The sequence below is a fragment of the Mya arenaria genome, chromosome 3 (assembly GCF_026914265.1).
Source record: "Mya arenaria isolate MELC-2E11 chromosome 3, ASM2691426v1".
In the NCBI taxonomy this organism is placed as follows: Eukaryota; Metazoa; Mollusca; class Bivalvia; order Myida; family Myidae; genus Mya; species Mya arenaria.
In genome coordinates, this window is record NC_069124.1 from 40,335,528 (window position 1) to 40,357,414 (window position 21,887).

Sequence of the window (21,887 nt, forward strand, 5' to 3'; positions counted from 1 at the left end):
TTAAACTGGGAAGAAAGTTTAAAACATCTCTCCCTTCCCCGGGACAATATCCCCACCCCTTCAATTTTTTTAACAGGTAGACATATGATATCAAACTTTTCTAGCCCTTTTTGATAATTATATACCACATATATATTGTTTAGGCAGTCGAAAATAACAAAAATACTGTAAGCCTGGAAATATTCATTTCTGCAATATGCTATGAAACAAATGGAAACATTTAATCTACAGAATAAAGTTGTAAATGTATTACCATTTACCTTTTACCATCATCCATCATATTTAAAATGATTTACCTAGCATTCATCAACATTGATAGAAGAAATGTTTACTAAAGTACCAACAGATCTTGTTGCTATATACTATTTGAAATATCTTGGTTCTTATGGGAAGCTTTGTTCAACTAGTGAGAATTTGGTTTCATGAGAATTTCTTCAATTAAACAATAATCTTTTCTTTTTGACACATGATGGCTGACAGGTTCTATTTTTTTACTCTCAATGGGCATAGTCAAATATAGCTACATATAAAGACGTAAGTTGGTAAAGATTGTGACATCAGACTTTTGACTACCTTGAACCAGTAGGGAAGCCTAAACAGTCCCCAATCCAGATCCTTCAGATGTAAATTCCCAAAGAATTTCTTTGTGAGCCACTTCTGACAACAGGGATGAGCAAGAAAGTTAATGTAGCCCGCGTCGTGGGCTATCTCGACTACAGACTTGTCGTTGAAGTCGGGGAGTCTCCTGCCCAACATGTGGTAGGCCTGGACACTGCAGTCACGCCAACAGATGGACATGGCACCCACTGCCATCTCACCAAATTCCCTGTAAATTAAGGTTTTTGACACATTAAAGGATACCAGACTTGGGACAAGTTTGGGAGTTTCTTTCCCTACAGGACTCCGAACCACCCTAATATAAATATTCATGATTTTAAACGAATGAAGTGATAACCTAGTCACATGATTACCCTGGTCAAACAAATGCAACTGAACCTCAAACAAAGACAAAAGCAATGAGGGAGGTCGTAATAAGATTAAAACATCATATCCATTGGCAGTGCTCTACCGTATTTCCTCGACTATAATGCGATCTGCTTATAAACCACCCCCCTAACTTTGCCCATCAATTTTTAAGCAAATCTAAAATCCTTTAATTCCTCCAAATGTGTGAAAATGTTCAAGGTCAACAGACAATTATCGACTTTCGCAGTAAATTTGTTGTTTTGCTTGAAGAAAATGGCAGTCAACTGTGAGCTCTCTATTTGGAGGTAGGTTAATAATTAGTACACTGTCACACGTTTAAGGTTGCAGGACAGAACATTACTTATTAGTATTGTAATAATTTTGGTTAACCCAATTTAAATCAAAAGATTGACCGTTATGTTGTGATCAATAAACCGTAATTAACACCATGAAAATAAATGGCTTCAAAAACAAAACTGCAAAGCCGAGACAATGCATAAATACGGTAGGTGTTTGTTTAGCAATTATGCTTAATAAACAATATTGTCCCATTGATTGGCGATGATCATAAAGGATTTATATTTGCATTGTCATTTGTCTGCATAATCAAATTGGCAGTTAGGTACCTATATCATATTAAGTTTCCAATTTACTGTTTTGATATGTCTGTCAAGCTAATTAAACAGACACGCGCCATGAGAAAAATGCAGATCAAACGGTACACTGTGTGATGTCAGAGCACGCGCGGTGAAGAGATTTCGTGTTGTTGTTTACTTAATCGCCCCATCTTGCATCAGCAGATGATTTACCGGTTAGTCCAATACCCAATGTGAAATATTATTGATTTTGACTTGAATCTTTTTTTAATATTTTATCAACTCGCTTATAAGACGGGCCCCCTACTTTCAGGTTAAAAATCGGGACCCAATTTCCATGTCTTATAGTGGAGGAAATACAGTATATAGATTCAAAGAAATTTGTTTCACTTCTTGCTCAATACAAATAGGTCAGATCGTTTCTATTTCACTCCATACTTTGATCGTTCCTCCAGCTCTGTCCTCTGGTACTGTTCCATGTGGTATTTCGTCATCTCCTTGTAGATCCTGCTACACACGAGGCCCACAGCAATAGGTTCGTCACATCTGTTCCACAGGGTCTTGGCCAGCTTGTGACGGTTCATTAACACTGCCCAGATCATCAGACAGTTGATGGCCTATAAGAGGTAACTTTTTATTGTTTTTTTTCTTCATTGTTTTCAAGTTGAACCCCGCTTTGAGGCGGCTTATACTTTTTATATTGTAATTATGGATTAATGTTGGTATAAGCATTAGGTAATGTGAATTTATCTGGTTTAAACCTTCAGTGAACTCATGTTAACCTGTGTTTCACTGACCTTTTGAAGGCAGTAATCCCATCTTTTTGTGTCACTCATTCAGTGTCATTTTGGCTTTAATGACGTGCCTTTGAACAGGGTTTGTATTTGAATGTTTCACAACTGGGCTTGTCCTTATATTTCTGTTATATCATTAGTATTTTTCGAAAAATATACAGTTTTATCGAAAAATATGCAGTTTAATAAGTATAATAAATCAAGTTAATTCAACAACAGTGAATAGGCTATGCATCTGGAATATTGTTGAAATGACATGTCAATTTATAATTATATTTGCCACAAATTTAATCATAAAAGAAACCTTGATTCTCATACACTTCATACGATAAATTTATATTAAACAACACAAAGAATGTAACCATTCTCTCCACAACATTTGTGAGCTTGATGTCTTTGCTTGTACAGGACCAGGACAGCTGGAAAGGCTAAACAAAATCTGGGGCCCTTTTTTAATAAAGGAATTTAGTTGTAACTTCAATACTGTAGAAAAGTTTTCATGTCGTTTATTTTTCTTCATTTTGTGTTTATTAAATACTCATTAAAGTTCAATTCACACAAATATCTAGCTAAATAATGAAAATATGTTTTAAGGAAGCACACCCCAAATGGGCACAATTTCAAACTATAATCAGCTTGATAATTTCTTAATGTGTATCATTTCCTGGGTTCAAAAACAGAATTTAAAAAAAATTCACAGTCAAATAACAATTTTATTTAAATTTGAATTACCCTACCCCCATTTCAGAATTGTTGATTAAAACGACATCACCCGAGAGACACGAACAATCTTTCATTTCATTGATTTTTCAACATTTTTGTAATAATTTGGTATCAGAGTAACAAGAAATATATTTGCTTTCAGAAATAATACATTATTGATCTCATCACCAACAAATATAATCATACTGTACTGAAATAGCCATATGGTGTTTCAATTTTAATATACTGTTTTGACCGCACACAATTGGAACATCAATGTTTAAAAGCAAAATTAACAAGTTCTAGAAATACTCATGACCTGTTCTTTACTAATAATTATCTTTAATCTTTTGGGAACATTATGCCAAAAATTCAAAATGTTTTACCATCTGATTTTTAAAAAAATAAAGTTTGTTAGACAAAAGCTAATATTTATGTGTAAAAAGCTAATATTTATGTGTAAAAATATATTCAAGTACTTTTTAATGAAAATACAATATTAACTTTAGTAAAAAAATGTTGGCTAATGAAAACAAAGAAGAAAAAAAAATTAAAAAAATATTTGTGCTTCTGGCTGGATTCGAACCACTACCTTGAAACCCTCAAAAGATTTGTAGTCCTGTGCTTAACAACATAGGCTAAAGCATTAAAATTGAAGAGTTTCAAGTGGAGGTTTTCATTAGGGGTGTGCTACCTTAAGATAATTTCAATTTACTTTTTGGATCGACTGAGCTCTTTTTTGCAACGGACCCCAGGAGAATAAGGTGAAATTTAACCACTTCCTTACCTTTCTCTCTGCAACATTTGCGTCCTCACTATACACGCCAGTAGAGCAGGCGGATAACTCGTACGGCTGAATGAAATCTGACAACCAGGAGAGTTTAAAGATCAGCCGATTCAGGTGTTCAGATAGGAACTTTGGTCCTAGTGTCTGGTCTGACTCCTGAAGAGAAATAATAAATGTTTTAAAAAAAATTTTTTAGTAAAATTGCACACACAAAATTAACCCATAGCAGACGAAAAAATGTCCTGATATTTAGTAAGCAGGAACACTCCAAAACTGCTGCATATGGTCTCACTTTTGGGCTATCTTTGCAGATATATTGACCTTGCCCAATTTGACTGTAGTTTGCAAGGACATGGTAATAAATATACACATATCATGTTAAATTATATGGAAAAATAAAATACATTATTGTCAAAATTAAAAAAAATAAAGAAATGATAACAAAAAGATGGGCAAAACAGGTAATGTCTGTGAATAAAAATATGTTAAAGCAAAAACCATGATACCCTATAAGTGAACCAATGAATTAGAACATCTTCAATATTTTGTTTATAATTATCATCATTCAAACATTGAAATGATGTCGCTTTAAAACCAGTATTTCCCCACAGGCCTTATAAAGTGTTAGTACCGATATCCCTTCATAGGCAGAGCTGGGTTCCCGATACGACTTAACTGGTCAAGGCACGGGACATGTCATAAAGTTATGCAATAAAACGTGAAACAGATCTTAAATCTGCCCTAGAGAAGGCTGTAATGTTTGTGCTCCATTCAGTGTTAGGGTGCTAACCAATTAACTATCGGTGCTATATTAGTGCAACTATTATTGAGTCATTCAATTTTTATTTAAATTGCATTCATTGTGTTTTCTGATTATTTGAATTGTGATTTTACACTTTATGACCTTAATAGATCTTAAAATATATACATCAATTGCATCATCAGTGAATAAAATACAAAAAAGAACTCATCCCTAAAATAATTTCTGGAGGAGTCACTATTTAAAACATTTGTTTGCCATATTAGTAGAGTACATGCTGACAGCATAAAAATGCTTGCATCCAAGAATACTTCTCTTTGGTTACACACAACCAAAGTTTATTAAAAACCTTTATTGCTTTAAGAAAAGCACATGCAAGGGGCATATCTTAGTAGAAATATGGTGCTTACTACAATAAGGCCAAGTACACCCTCAATGCAGACACTGTAGAAGAATTCCCTGTCCTCCGCCTTCTCAAAGATGAGTTTCAGCTTCTTGTGGTTGAGAAACTTGTGCACACGAATGCCCTGGGTCAGGAATAGGTCGATAAACTCCTCACGGTCCTTACGGAGTAAGGCCTTCTCGAACATCTTCTTGTCGATCTATTAATTTAAAGGAAAGAAAGGCTCAGAAAATATGCATTATATGAATAATCAAACATATGACTATGCCAGATGGTTGCAAAGAAAGGTGCTCTACTGAAGAGTGTAACAGGCCAGATCACTCACATATCACTTAACAAACTGTGACAAACTATATTATGTTGATTTTCTTAACACACATTAGTAGAGCTGGCATCTCCGAAAAGTAAACTATTTATATTATTATTCCACGTTTAGAAGTATCTCCAGAATTTCAGTATCCCTATCCCCTACATTGAAGACTTTAATATTAAGGTCTCTTTTCTCAAACTTTGGAAAAGTCATGATATGACATAACATGAAATAATATTATTTCCTAATATTCTTGCCACCTTTTGTGCGGAGAAAATCATAGCATTAGCAATTATTAAATAGCATGAGTATGCGTATGAGTACAGAACTCTTGTACATGGATAACAATACTCTCCTGATTTTTTGCAATTAATAAAGGGCATTACTCAGAAATATTCTAACCAGAATGGTGGGACTTGCTTCACAAAGGTGTTTTCCACCATCTTGCCTATATTAAAAAAATTGCAATACAACAGTTTTCATTTGTATGTATGGAAAAATTCAGACTTTTATCATCAGAACATTGCAAAACCTTCATTTAGGCTAAATTTCTCCTCTGAAAAAGTTCAAAATGTAAACAACAGCAGTACAATAAATATATTATTATAGGTTATGTCATTGACATTAGAAGCTAAAGAAATGAGAACGGGAAGAATACTTGGCAAGTTGACAAAGAACATTGTATTAACAACAACTATTACAGTCAGAATATAGGAGCACTTTACATCAGTTTTATAATCAGATTTGGACTGTAGTAGCAGTAATAATAGGTTGAAAAACTCATGTTAACATACATGTATATGTCTGGTTACTTACTAGCAGAGTTCTCTGTGGAATGTACACAATTATACATATACCTTGTATATGATAGATAAAAAAATGCATGAAATTAAAAACAATAGTCATGAAAACCCCCAAATATATAAAACACTTGAACCAAATGTCTAATCAATAGCCACATTCCTATTAAAACCCATAAAAAGCTTTCACCCATAAACAGTTAACATAAAAGCTTTCACCCATAAACAGATAACAGTTAACATAAAAACATTTAAACTCTCAAATGTACTTTAGATTATCAGCTAACCTTTTTTCAGTCTAGGCCTAAAAAAATTCATTTGGTTTGGGTTTTCTTACCTACAAAATAGGTGCTGACCCAACTGTTTAATACTCATTTGGCGAAAAAGAAATGACCAAAACAAATTCATTAAGAGTGTGCTTTAATAAGTTGTTTAAGACCCTTTAAAGCCTAATACAGAAGATAAATTAAACGCCAATTCCCCATAATGACAATAAAATTCTTACATTAAGTCTAAAAATAAAATCATTACAAAAGAGCCTACCCACACTACTGTTTTATAACAGGATGTAACCCTAACCAAACCATTTTTTGGCCCTATTACAAGAGTTCAAGTGCACTGCCAGTTGCGTGTCAAAATCCTGATCAACAAATAATCATGTCAAGGGCACAACAGCACAATTAAATATTGTGTACTACTTATTCTTCACTGGTCATAGCACTTGATATTTACCAGCCCAGCCACAGGTAAAAGGAAACATGACTGATGGTTGAAGTCAACGATTTTGAATAAACTGAGTAAACAACCTCCAAGTATGAACTGATTGATAATGATGTAATACCGCTTTACCTGCAGTTTTTGGCTCCCAACGACCCAGCAGCTCACTGATATTAAACACCATGAGTTTGTAGTAAACATTCATTACTATCTATCTGACAAAAGTACATGCATGTTTTTCACCTTGAGTCCACAAAAGTACATTATGCTAGGATTTCTGGTTGATATCATTTATGTCATTTCAAACAGACCCACTCACAAATTACTTTATGGTAACATTTTGTTTACACTTTAAAGAAAATTGTACATTTCTTACTTCATATTTCAAAATAGTTACTAATCCTTTTAAGCAAAATGGATCATTTTCAGTCAATTTTTATTAAAATATTAACAATAAAGCCCGTATTAACAATAAAGCCCATATTTTATTGGATCATGTTTTATTATGGAAGCAAGCGTTTTGTTCATATTTCACATACAATTGGGAAGGTCTGTCCCTTTAAAACCTAAACAAGTCCCTTTGATTTTCCCTTTTTTTTATATAACTTAAATCCACTGCTATTTCATGCATCTACATCACTAAATTAATTAATATTTTTAAGACATGCATGATACTATATAATTATCATATGGCAGCATGCGTGACATTGATATTGTCAACCCAAGAGCAGAATGTCACCCGAGGCGTTAGCCGAGGGTGACATTCTGTTTCGAGGGTTGACAATATCAATGTCACACATGCTGCCATATGATATTTATTTTATCATACCGAACAAAATTAAGTACATGTACATAAAAACATTTAAAACGTGTTCAATTCATTTAATAAAACAAGTTTAACAAGGTAAGCAAAATATAACATAATAAAATATTTATATCTAGAACAAAATTCCACTGTTAATTTCCAGTCGTCTAATGTTTTTGTGTACACATTGAATAGTGATGTCAATACTGTATGCGTATAAGGGAGGCAATCACGTCATGATTTTGCTAAAATATTGAACCAGTTATTTGCCCTTATATGACATTCAAAATGTCACTGCGGTCACATGACCTGACAGTGAATTTTCGCTTGGTCACGTGTCAAAAATGTTTCAAATGCTTCTGACAGTCAAATTATCTCTTTTTCGGGTAATGGGATTTTAGCATTGTGGACAAAAGTGAGGTATAATAAAATCTTATGTCAACTGCAACCACATTATTAGCCCCTTTCATACAATAGATGACCAACCATGCTAAACTATGCAAGAACACAATACTTATAACAGTTACTGTACCAGGGGTTCCTATCAAACCTCTGATAATTGTCAATCCTGAAAAACAACCTGGGATCTGGTCGATTATGAGAGATTCAAGCACAAAGCAGGGTAAAGGGGCTGAGACCCCTTTTGAACTTGTTTCCAGTCATTTAGACTCATTTCAAGGTACTTCCTACTGTTATAATGCAAATATCCAAGCAAGAACACTCTTTTTAAGTGTACAATTAAGTTTGAAGATAAAAGCTCTAAATCCTGATTTCATGATTCTGTTTTTCCAGCCAGGTAAGAAGATTTTGAAATTGGAACCCTACCTTGAACATAGAATCAATTTGGTATGGCCTTAAGCTTAAAACGTTAGGTGCAAGACATCTGTGCAAGTTAAAATGCTACCCAAAATTCAAAGCATAAAAATGTACATGTATTTTGGGCCCTGCACCTACCCTAACTTTAGTGGTATCCTGTTGGAATATCTGCCAGGCAATGTCTGGCCTGTTCCAGTCAATGGTCAGCTGTAAGTCATTTTGGAGCTGGTCAGCCATGCTCACTTCATCCCGCTTTTCAGCTGAAATATATCATGGTGATGACGATTATGTTTCTGTCTTTTATTGTTTTATTTGAAGGCAGGAATGGGTGCCACCCTTGCATCAAGAGATTGGAGACACTTAAACTATAAACAATTGAAGCAACATAATAACACCAAAATAAAGAGAATGCTATACTATTAAAACACTCTTACAGTCTCTCCATGCACTGAATAAGATGATTAGATGAAATGTGAAAAATAACCAACAGATTTACAGTTGACTAAAGTATAAATTGTTTTACTATACTGACAAAATTAATCAAATAACCTTCAACTGACTAGCCATTTGTACTAACTTCTATATAAACTCTATAGTATATTACAGTGTAGTCAATAGATTTTATCAACCTTAAATAACGTTCAGAAAAAAATGTGTTCAAATTACAAGTACTTAAAATTTATGCAGAAACATATGACAATAGAAATCTTTATAACAATGTTTTGTTTTTAATACTTTCTGGAATTTCATGATGTATTCATTTAATGAATCAAGGAAAATGTAACACTACTTTGCATGCACTACTCTTTATGCATTGGAGGAAATTGAGATTCATTCATTCATCTAGCTTCATTTACATAGCATGGGAAAGCAAGGGGAGTTTGAGAGTATTAACTTGGGAAATGACTATATATAGGATCTAAATTAACTTGCCATCTAATACAAACAAGTTTAATAAAAGTTATAAAGCAAGCCTTAAGCCAGCTTTATGACTTTTACTGGAGGAGTTGCGTGAAATTTTGTATTAAATTACAACAATTGTAAGATTGTTTTTATTACATGACACATATCTTGCCAAAAACAAGGTTGTTATTTTTCCAAGTTCAATGTTTGACACTAAATAAGTAGGGCAGAAAAAAGTCAAAGTTATAAAACACTAGTGTAAAATAAGAAATTTCATAATAGTTGTATTACACACAAAACAAGGAGCATCATGTAATTAAACAATTATAATATCTACAGTCAAAACTCATTATGTCAATCTCTCATATCGTGATTTTTCGGTTGTGTCAAACTTTTCACGTGTTCCCAAATTTATTCCTTCCTATTCTATATAAAATAATTCTGCTTATGTCAATTTTTCTACCGGAATTCTTTTCTATATGTCAGTCATTTTTCACTCCCTGTGGTCGAATTTCACACATTTTCTGCTTTCTTAATGTCGAACTGCAGATTGAATAGTAGGTTCTAAAATATTCATGATGGTTTGCAGAAATAACTTTGCATGTCAAAATAACAAACTGTCATATTGTGAATAATTCAAGTTGTTTGTTTTTTATTTGGGGGGGGGGGGGGATATCTGGATTGGCGATAGGGAGTAAGGGTTCAAAAAGAAAATTGTCATCAATAAACACATATAATTCTTTTTTTATTTTCTAAAATAAATTTAATGTTTTCACCACGGAAATATATTACAAGACTGATTTCAATTGCAGATGTAAATATAAGAAGACATAAATTGAACCCAAGTTTGGTGCTTTATTTTTCTATTTCAGAAGTGTCAAACGTTTGTTCTCAAACTTTTTCCTACATGTAGGTCCTGACTATGTTGACATAACGAGTTTCGACTGTATATCATATTCTATACATTAGTTTTCACCTTTTTGTAAGTAAGCTGGCATATCTGAAAAAGTTTTTTCCTGGAAATCAGTAAACTTCAATGACTTGGTTATTGCTCTTTTACGTTATTCGGCATTTCAGAGCCATGAGTAACTGCCCTTGAATCATAACATGATAACACTATGAACTAAATGGTTGTTTTAAAAAATTGTGGAACAGAATGCTTTCACCAGTTAATTATTCAAACCTTTTTTCAATATAAAGGATTGATCTTATACAACATGGGTTTCAAAAAGTTTTCAATACAGCCATGCATGCCTTTCAGACAAGACACTGTTGAGTTTCTTGATGCATTTTCCATTCTGACAGCTTCTAAGAAGCTTAAACTAGTAATTACCTCAACATTTTTCTTCAAAAACTATCTCTACACATTACAAGTTCTTTTAGAACATCAATATTCTAAAGACTCCAGTAGATATATTACATCAACTAAAGAAGGTCGAAGCTACGGTTGGAAAATGATTGAAACTCTTCATGCCATTTTGTTTGCCACCTAAAATGCTTTTGTCCTTATTTCTAAGTATTTTTCAGACTTAAGTTGATATCTTATGTGTTTACTGAACACGCAGGGCGTGTGTAATTTTGTGGACAATGCGTGTAAAAAAACAACAAAAAACTTGAGACACCTTCCATTGTACACAATAGGGTATGTTTTTTCCATATTTGCATGATGTCAGCAGGTGCTCAAATTTGGCAGCTGAATGCTTTTTATCGATTTAATTGCATATTTTTAGTTCAACAGTGTCCATGTTGCAGTATCGTAAAATACACCAACAGAAAAAAACAACAGCCCACCTCTCAAGGCATGCAAATGTAATAGGACATTTCCAGTATACATGTAAGCAGAAATCCTATACGGTAATTAGATTATTCTCTAGAGATTACTTCTTGTAACATTATCACCAAGATCTCATGAGACACGAGGGACAGAGTATTTACAGTTCCTGATAATCAATATTGTCACTCTTTAATCTAGTTTTTCATCAATGGAAATCTGGGACAAAGTTCATCACAAAATCATGTTGGAGTCATGTGAAAATTTTCCTACGAAATTTAAGTATAAATATATTTAGTAAGTGTTTAATAAAATGCTTGCAATATAATCCACTTCACTTCATATCTGATGAGTTGAGACGTAGTTGATGATATATACAGGGTGTAAACTAGGTAACGCCAATGAAGCATAAGCAAAAAGCATTCCTAAGTAATTACTGTCATCTTGTTATACAAGCTTTCTGAGCTTCAAACAATGCTTAAGCAAGCAGGGAAATAAAGTATACAACATAAATAACCAAATCATTTTGTAACATAAGTGATTAATCACAGGCATAATTTGCATAAATAATTAATAATAGTTGATAAGTTGGCTAAAGCGGCCTATAAATGCCTACGACCATTAATACTAATTACACACAATTATTTCACAGTAATTTCAGGTCAGATTGTAAATTTTAACCCAGTAAATATGCACTGACATTGAATAAATGTATGCTACGAAAATGTTACACTAACCATTTCCTTACATTTGAGAAGAGCAATAAGGAAATATTTGTCGAGGTCCTTCAGAACCGACCCACCGATTCCCTTGATGTTCATGACTGTCATGTAGGACACCTCTCCCTGCAATACAAGGTACGTTGGGGTATGACTCAAGTGCCAACAGCCTAGAAATGTCACTAAGGCCACGAAATGTCACGAAAGGTTGTGAAAGCTGTATATAAACAATGAAGTTTTAAATATAAGTATGATATGCTTCTCTGACACTTGACAATTATTTGTTTCATGCTGTACCGTTTGTACTTTTAGCAATGTGCCTTTTATAAAGTGCTTTCCTGGCTTGGTCAAATTTTGACTTTTTAGAATGCAGAGCTTGTTGGGTTTTAATAATTTCAAGTGATAGTGGAAGAATTCCTGCTTGTTCATCCATCAGTGTGTGGCTTGATATAATGCTAAAACTTGTAATAATTTCAACCAGAATATATCAGCAATCTTTTCATTTCAAATAAAGAAAATATGTACTGTACCTCATGTGACATCTTGACACACTGTATGATCCTGTCCCTGAAAGCGAACTTGCCAATATCGTTGTCTTCAAAGTAGGAGGCGAACTGCCGCACGATCATCTTGGTCAACTCAGGCTTTAAAATGTGCTCCTCATAGTCAGGATCAGACTCTGCCCTTCAGTAACAACACAAAACATCCTGTTAAGGTGCCGCCAATAACGTCATAGTTTTACCTAATTGTAAACCCAGTTAATCACAATCCTATCAAAGAAGAATGTTCACAAAATCAGAAAGTCCCTCTACCCAGGAATATCAATGGTTAACCATTACACTAAATACCAAGCATAAATTCACTGCAGAAATTCTGGATTTGTTTTTCAACAAACCCTTATTTTCTTTGTATTCTATTGCATATAACAACATCTTGTAAAGACATTTTGGCTTTAATTAGTTTAAACACTAACAGTTGAATGATTCTAACTCCTTCCGCTTAAAATAGTACCTTTTGAGAAACTAATAAAGTCTGAGAATGATGTTGAAATAGAGAACAAAAATGGAATGTTTGGAATAAAACTTACTGTTTGCACAAAGTATGTTAACAATGTTAAAGCACTAAAATTAAAATGCAAACCTTTTGTGTAAAACTTGATGAGCGTTTACATGAACTGTCATCCAATCAGTTTGCTGGTTGAGTACCTAAATCCAGACATTTTTTCATGTTTTTTGTCATCTTTCTTAAATTCACACCAATTGATGAAAAATTGGCATAAATAATCTTTGGTACATAACTTAAATGCCCAGTATGTTTTAGTTATGTAAATAGATCAAAGTGTATGTATATCCAAATGACTTCTCCTGATCTTTCAGACATATTTTAACCCCCACGATGATAATAAAGTGCATTTAACCCAATTACAAACATGCAGCAAAACTGAAAGTACATTCTAAATTTAGCGCGCAAAACCACAATATTTGCAATCTGGAAAGCCTCTATATCCAACTGGGAAGATTCACTTCTTCCAACGCCTCTCTCTCTCTCTGCATGTGTTTACTAAGTCTTAATGTTCCCCTTCTCGAGTTTGTATGCCTCCTCAGTTCTCTCTTCCCAGGGTACTGTTAGCTCCACCAATACAACCAGCCTAAGAGACCTGGACCAAACAACTATGTCTGGCCTAAGGGTCATTTGGGCCACTTCCTACAGAAACTTCAACATTTCCCCTCGACTACCAACATTTTCGTAGTTTTGAGATTCTTTTAGGATGCCTGTACTGTTGTTGTTATTGTTGTTGTTGGCTTCTCCTCAGGTTCCCTTACAAAGCTGATAAACTTGGGATGCCAAGCGTCTGTCTTTCCTCCACCTATGTTCTTGGTGTTTGCCATTTCTCTTAGAACCTGGTCATGGCGCCATGTATATACCACCCTTGCGCCAAAGATGTAGGGCAAGGAGATAGCATATGTCGCTGTGATCCTTTGCTATCACATAGCGAGCAGGAAGGATCTTCTGATAACTTCCTCTTTTTCATATTGGTCGGAGAGGGTAACATGTCATACATGGATCGGAGAAGGAAACTCATTTGAAGGGGCTCATATCTCTACACCTCCTGCCATGTGATCTTCCTCTGAGGACAATTCTACTTCATTCTACGTCCTAGTACTGACTTTGCTGACCTTGCCTCCTCTTTCACTCTCCAAACTTCTCCCTGAACTATGACTCTTTTTGATGTTAGCTTTTTAACATTCTCTTTCTGATAGCATGATTTACATAAAGAATTAAGCCTGCATCAACACCTTAAAAGTGGTTGCCGAAATTTAGTATCTGGCCGATTTAGGTACTCAACCAGTGTTTAACTTACAGAGTAAACCATATAAAAACAAACTTTCAAGCATCCAAAAAAATTACTTTTCCTGAAGCTCCTCGTAGATGTAGCCAAACATATCAGCAATGCCGCCACTACCTTTGAGGACCACGACTGGCATCTTGTTCTGTATATAGTACATGACATGGTCCAGACAGCTGGGAGAACCCTGGACAAGCAACGCAACTACAGGAATGAAATGGTCCAAAGTCTGGGGACTGTAGTCATCTGTTCTTTTTTGAGCTGACGAGTGTTCCCCTGTAAGATAAATATCAGTGAGTTTCATTCTGACCAATAATGCAACAACATGGTCCAATGTCTTAAGGGTTGTAATCCTATTCATTATTGCCTGGAATATTACTAAAAGTAAGTTTAATTCTGACCTAAAATGCCACCACAGTCGCATGAAATGTTCAAACTTCTTGGGGATGGAGACATCTAGACTACTCTGACACACCATATTTTCACCTCAGTTATAAACAATAAGATTGTAATTTTCCTGTTGTTCAGATATGTTGAAAAAGGCAAAATAATTGTGGAAATGACATATTGTGGAATGAAGTTGATGTTAAATATCTTTTGATTTTGATTTTTTAAACTGTTATCAGTTTCAAACTATCAAAGACACAATATTATAAAGTTAAATATTAGTGAATCTATATGCTTTGGTCAGAATCTTAGTTCATATTTCATGTGTTTTGAGTTAAGGCCAAGGATGTTGCAAGACAGTGATGAGGACCATAAAAAAATATTTATTCCTCAAAAATATATTCAACACACCGTCAATACTCATCAATCGCTGGATCTTCCTCTCCTTGCCATATTTCTTGCGGAACTGGTCCTCCAGCTGCCACCTGAGTGCCTTAGCCCCTGGATCTGACACCTCCTCTTCCTCTGTGATAATGAAGTGGGTGTGGTCCGAGTTCAGGTCATACTGTTCGTTGGACTTTGCATGCAGCTCAACCCCCTCCTGGGAAAGAGATTTGTGGATTCATGAAATTATACAACTTTTAAGAATGAAACATCCGAGAAGATTTTGAAACTTGAATTGTTTTTATAAAAAAATCAAATAAATCCTAGCAGCATGTTAAAAGAAATACTCAATATGCAAAAGGGTTTATAAATTTTAGTAAACAAATTTATTAAATTTTATACTGAATGACAATAAATCTATAACATAAATTTGATGCCTTACAGCCCTTAATATATAAAATGTGACTATAGAGCGCTTATTTTCAATGCTATTCATTGATGACATCACATACTTAAGTTATTACACTAGTTATATATCATTTACGATATAATGCAATTGATGCTTCAAAGTCAATGATATCAAAAATTATATATATGTATAGTTACAACTCAACTACCATTCTTAAATGAACGCCCTTTCCATAATTGGGAATATTTTCTGATGAACGCAACATCTTTGGATATGTTAGAATAGCAAATCATCTTGTATCAAAATAAATTAAAAACTTTTTTTCTTGTTATTGTTGGTTTTGTGCCAAAAAGCCACTAAACTTTAATCAACATGTTAAAAAGGGTTCATTTATAATTTGTTAATATTTTGTTGTCATTGGCATTTCCATCTTACATTAATACTTGATTTGACGTATCAACTATGAAGTAATTAAATTTTGCCTTCGATATTATGACTTCATATCATAAGCTTCCAGTTACGGTCGGGTCATTCCAGTAACAAAATGGTCGAGGAAGAATTAATGTAAGGCTTTTTTAAATGAAATTAAGTATTTTTCAACAATTCTAAAAATAAATTATGAACTATTTTTGTAAATAAAAGTAATAAATTGGGTGATTGATGTCATTATCAGGGATATGAATGCAGTTGGGCTGGTTAAATGACATGCGATTCAGACTGAACACACTTTACTCAGCCCAACTGTTTTCATACCTCGATAATGATATCAATCATCCAATAATTTATTCCTCAAATGAACAAATACAGGACAATTCTAAAACAACACTCGCTTGAACTAAGTATTCATAATGCGGCCTTCATACTTTTTGAAAAATATCCCATTCATCAAATCTTTCCAGATAACAGCCTATGACTGATATTGTATAAGTAACAAAATGATCTTATCATCTCAATTAAATTAAAAATCCTCTTACAGTGTTATTAAAGTAGACACCGAACGGCAATGCCTCCTTCCTGACAATGCCAATGACCTGGGGTCGGCGTTTGCGGACCTCCTCGCGATTCAACATCTGACTGTACGCCTGGTGCGAATTCTCTTGTTCTTGGTTGTACTCTCTGACAGCGTCGCCAATAAGTTTTGGAAAACCTGCATCCACCCCGTTGGTCAGAATCCACATTTTGGTTGTGTTCATTGCCTTTTAACAATTATAGTAAGTCATGTAGTCATAAGAGGATACACAATAGAGAAAGGTAATAATGAGCAAATGCTTTTCTGACAAAACTCACGTAACAGATTTATCTATTAAAATAAAAAGAGAAGTCAAACAGTACATGTTATTTTTGGTATATTATATGTTGTCTGTATTGCATGAAATAGTATATAAATATGTACACATGTTTTTTGTACTTGGTGCCATTTTGTACGATATTCAGTCACATTGGGCTATGATCTTCAGGTAAATAAATGTTCTGTTCATGAAAAGTTTTTCAAAGTAGAAAGAGTATACATGCACTTGATGTTATCATAAATTGGCCTGGTAAAACAATATACTTTTTAAATTATTTGAAACGGTTTCTTCCGACTTCCATTACTGTTAGCCATAGAATGTATGGGACAGTCACGATAACAAAATAAGTCTTACTCACGCTGAAATTCTTTTTTCAAACTTTGTTTAAATTCAGTTATTGCTCTTACTTTTATGAACTAACAACAAACAGCAACATGCAGATGCTCATTTCAACAGAATAATGTTCAATGAAGCCTGAAGTGATTCGATATTTAATAGTTTTACTAACAGAATATGGGATTTTCTGTCACAGGTTGAAACAACTGTTCACGCAATATTGCTCTTTTTCTGATTTTTATCATTGTAAGAAGCATCTTGTAAACATTTCACATGAAATTCATTTTCTCAATATCTGACCCTATGAAACTTGAAAAAAGTCACATTAATCCCTATCTGAGTATCCATACCTTCACAATGCCCTTTTGAAAGTCATCCTTGAGCCTCTGACTCTTCCACGGCTTGTAGTTGTCCTCACTAGATATAACCGTGAGAACGATTTTCGGGTTTCGCATGCCCCAGAAGTTGGCCATGAATTCTGACACAGACGGGAGGTATGTGTCACTTCCAACACAGATATAGTGTTTCTTATGCTGAAAAAATATTACAAAGTCACTTAATCTTAAATTAAAATCTTAAAATTAAGACAAAAAAAATAATTCAAATATCTGTTGAAAATGTCAAAAAGAATGAAGAATTAATCTCGAAAATCTTTCAACATGCATACAGTAGTTAATAACTTAACCATTATTAAATCTGGCAGGAGACTCTTATACCATTACTAAAATATTGTAATGCAGAACCTGAGTGAATGGAAGAGACAATAAAACAAACTTTCTGGCAACCATCAGGCCTTAAAGAATGATTTGTAAACATTGGTACAAGCTATATACAATTAACATGTAAAACTTACTTTTTGGTGACAAAAACAAAATTACCTTGTTTCCAATGTCTTCAGATGTTTGCACGAAGTGGACATTTCCACATTTGAGTGGAGCATTGGCATAGTTTTCACTATCCTGTGTATTAACGGAGTAATTTCTAGGCAGGTGAGGCCCTTTGGTATAAAACCCATTCAATGCACTGTAGTCTGTGTTCTCAACATACTCTCCAGGGTCCTCAGCTGGTGGAAAATAAAACAAATTGATACATTATTTACATTAAAGCTTAATGCATTAGGGCTTTGAAATGATGCACAAGAATATCTTTAAAGTAAAAAATATAACATATATGAAGATACATTTTAATTTACAAGATTTATACAATAAACAATAATACTTTTTTAATAGTTATTTTTCAGGACTCTTAATCGCTTTGCACTTATATTTAAAAGATTCAATACCAAGTACTGCAAGATGATCACATGGAACATCAGGGGTTTGATCCTTATCAGAAATCAGTGGGGCTGCGGACGGATCATTCTTGGCACCATCTTCTCCAGTTTTTCTTTCTGGAACTGGACTCGTCTTTGGAGGAGTGCAACTGGCTGGACTCACAGAGAAGTGCTTTGGCCTACGAACACTTTCTTGAGCAGAACGTATGGTGCTCGGCACCTGAACTACAGGCGAAATAATGGTCTGGGTGGGTTGATGAAAGCCGTCATCACCTGTTGTTGGGGCATAGGTCAGTGATACCTTAGATTCTTGCAATGACCCTCCTGTGTGTTTATTTTGAGAAAAACCTGAGATAATCGATCGTTTATCAGTGTTGCTCTTTCGAGAAGGTGTCGGTGATGGCGCTTTTTTCTTCATGTCAAGTACCTCCTCCAATATTTCTTCCAACTCTGTTAAATGAAAACATTGCAATTGTAAAAATAGCTTTGATGTGTAATAAATGGAGCAATTACATGCCCAAATCATTAAGGCCATTAATTTGTTCTATTAAACTTCATATGATGAACACTAACTTCTCATTCAAAATGACACAATCAATGAATAGCAAAAACCAAACATTATTTTGATAAAAAATTACAGATAATACACTTAAAGACTTTCAATATTCAGAAATTAAATATACGAAACTGAAACATGATAAGATTAATAACAATATAAAATGAATAACAAGACAGACATTAAGATTCTTTCTACATTTCAAAGTCGTCACGAGCACTGCAACACTCATTTCTTTTTTCTCACATCACATTACACTATTTTTCAGTTTGTATCAAACTTTCTGCCCAAAAATTATGGTGTTCTGTTGGACACGTGACTTGAAGGTTCTGGTGTCTCTCAATGAAAGACTGTGTCCTGGGGATCCCAGGTTTACGTAAGTGTTAAATGTTGCCTTTGAAAAACAGACAAGCAAATAAAAACCTGTTAAAAAACATCATATACCTGTGTCATTTCCCTTTGGCAAAGCGGCACTTGGCCGCATAAAACCTTCTTCAAAGCCTGACATTATCTGGAAAAATAAAATTATGTTTAAAATAAAAACAAATATTATCTGTTTTATTTTCGGTGACCCCATGATCACTTTTAATTTACACTCTGCTTGGTTGAGAACGGTAGGACATTTTGCTTAGAAAATCATAAATGATGAACAGGGCAGTTTCAATTGTGACAAATGGGGGCCTTTTCCGAATAATAGCCTATAAAATAACTTTGTGTTACTTTGAATATTTAATAACAAATCTGCTGTATGTCGCCATAGTTTATCTAATTTGATGCATGTGAAAATGAAACATTGATATCCTTATGCACCAGTCAATTGTAACCACAGCCCCCCATGTCCTGGGATATACGGGGGATAGCGGGGGAAAATGGGGTGTGTTTTTACCTTCCAGGTTGCCCCGCAGTGCCAAGTGAATGCGGTGGTTTAGTTTTTCAAGGAATTGGCCTTACCTAGGATGTCCCCAGGGTGCAGGGGCATTTTACCAGCAGTTTGTCCCCACAGGAAAGGGTTTTTCCCTACTAGATTGGCTGGACTGAAAGTCAAAGTCCCCGGACCTTGGGGTGGGGGGGGGGATGGCATGGTTACAATTGACTGGTGCATTAGATAGTCCAAATTATTGTACATTGACGGGATTTTTTACGATTTTTGATATGGCAAAAGGGTTTGGAAGAATACCGTGTAACATGTCTATTATTTTAAACTAGTGCTTTAGAATAAGAGTTTTCTCCCCTACCTCATTACTTTTAATTAAAACTAAGTTTTGTCAGTAAGTTATACCTATGCTACTGATGGTGGGAATACTTTAACAGCCCACCTCATTCTTTATAAATCTTCGAATTGAAGAAATCATAGCATTTTATTATCAAAGAATTATTATATATCCAACACCATAATATATGTATTTACAAAACAACAAAGTATTCAGTTTTCAAGCAAGAGCTGAAGTAAAAAGGTCATTGGCCAGCATATGTCATTGGCCAGCATAGGTTATTAACACTATTAATAACAGGTCAAAGACATTAACCATAGCAAGATAAACATAACACAGAGGCATTTATTCAATTATTGTAACAAATGGACAGCGATCAAACTAGCTAAAGAACTTCAGCGAACACGTTATATATTACCTGTTTAATGCGTTGTAAACATCAAAAAAAAAAAATATCAACATTAAAGTTATGGAAGCCAGAACTACGATCAAACAATTTAAAATAGTAAAAAAAATACTTTTCGCATTGTAAAATCATACCTACGCTGACACACAGATTTTTTCATATTTATTCTTTATTTCGTTGTTGTTGCTTTTTTTAGAAAACCACAATGAACTTAAATTAAAAACACTGCTTGCTTGAAATTGTAATCGATTAAACCGCACAGGCTTGATTGGCTTGACCAATCACGCTTTGACCCGTTGTGTACACACCGGTCTTACCGTCTATTTTTGAGACCGGTGTGTACACATTGGCTTTGACCAGAGGCATCATGAAAGAGAGGGACACTCGGTGTAAAATGTCAGCACTGGTTAAGCCCTGGCATTCTTAGTCTATACTGGTACACAGTCTAAATAATGGAGAAGATTTGAAACAAATTAAACTTACATGAATCTTCGAACATCCAAAATAAATTAAACCGTCACTTTAATTACGCATATCTCCAATGTTTTATGTTTTTATATTACGTTGTTTATTCATACAGCTGAAAAGGAAGAGCTAGTATCTTTGAATATGCATATGAACACCTTTGAAGAACAGAAGTTGTATCCAATGCACCAGACAATGCATCGGATGATTTCAACTTTAAGCTCTCCGATGGAGAAAAGTATTCCCACTGTTTATGCCGCTAAATGACAAATCCAATATCTAGCACAAGAAGTTTAGCACGCTTGAGATCAATGATCCGTAGTGACGTACAGTCACAGTACTGTACAGTAATCAGTGGAGGAGACACAGCTTGGTCTTACGCGCTTGTTTATTAAAGAGAAGTTTGTCTTGTTTAATTGATTTTCACTTAGTCACTTGTTGTTTTTCCATCGCAAAAGGGCAACTCTTTTGGACGAATAAGACTGCGTGTTACAAAATTAATGTACCAATAAAACGCTGCATCCGGTATAATAATGATAATAATAATAAATAAACCTAAATGCTATATTTATGTATTCGCCCCGTGCTCAAAGTTTCGCGTTAAATAACACTTACATATTTTACTTGATGATAAATAAGAAATGTAAGTGTCAGATAATTATCGAAGCCGATGGTCGGTAAAATAAATGTACATTTAAATGAACAATTAAATCAAGTATGAATGTTCATGAATAGTAAATGCTTTGTCAGAGCTCTGTTCCTTGACCTTTTATCCGTTATCTGGGTCAGCAACCTACAAATAACTAAGACGCGGTTATGAACTGTTATACACCTAACTTAACCTTGAATAATAAGAGAACATTAAAGCAGCAGGGTCACGTCTTGTGCTGACATTGTTAACCTTTGGAGCATCGAATTTGTAACAAATGTTACGTACTGTACAAGCTACAAAAGGTACACTATAGTCTATAAGAT

General features: G+C 34.3%; 1 protein-coding gene across 1 annotated transcript in view; it reads right to left on the reverse strand.

Annotated features, from left to right (window-relative positions):
* LOC128227814 (transient receptor potential cation channel subfamily M member 2-like) overlaps positions 1-21,374 on the reverse strand; it is a 50,663-nt gene extending 29,289 nt beyond the window's left edge. Inside the window, exons 1-15 of the mRNA XM_052938683.1 lie at positions 20,931-21,374; positions 19,275-19,341; positions 18,284-18,724; positions 17,880-18,064; positions 17,352-17,534; positions 16,351-16,572; positions 14,995-15,184; positions 14,259-14,472; positions 12,380-12,533; positions 11,879-11,975; positions 8,595-8,716; positions 5,016-5,207; positions 3,846-4,001; positions 2,001-2,179; positions 574-826 (exon numbers count right to left, since the gene is read on the reverse strand). Of these exons, the coding sequence (XP_052794643.1) occupies positions 574-826; positions 2,001-2,179; positions 3,846-4,001; positions 5,016-5,207; positions 8,595-8,716; positions 11,879-11,975; positions 12,380-12,533; positions 14,259-14,472; positions 14,995-15,184; positions 16,351-16,572; positions 17,352-17,534; positions 17,880-18,064; positions 18,284-18,724; positions 19,275-19,338 (2,652 nt within the window). The 5' untranslated portion in view covers positions 19,339-19,341; positions 20,931-21,374. The remainder of the gene's footprint in view (positions 1-573; positions 827-2,000; positions 2,180-3,845; positions 4,002-5,015; positions 5,208-8,594; positions 8,717-11,878; positions 11,976-12,379; positions 12,534-14,258; positions 14,473-14,994; positions 15,185-16,350; positions 16,573-17,351; positions 17,535-17,879; positions 18,065-18,283; positions 18,725-19,274; positions 19,342-20,930) is intronic.
* Between the last annotated feature and the right edge of the window lie 513 nt (positions 21,375-21,887).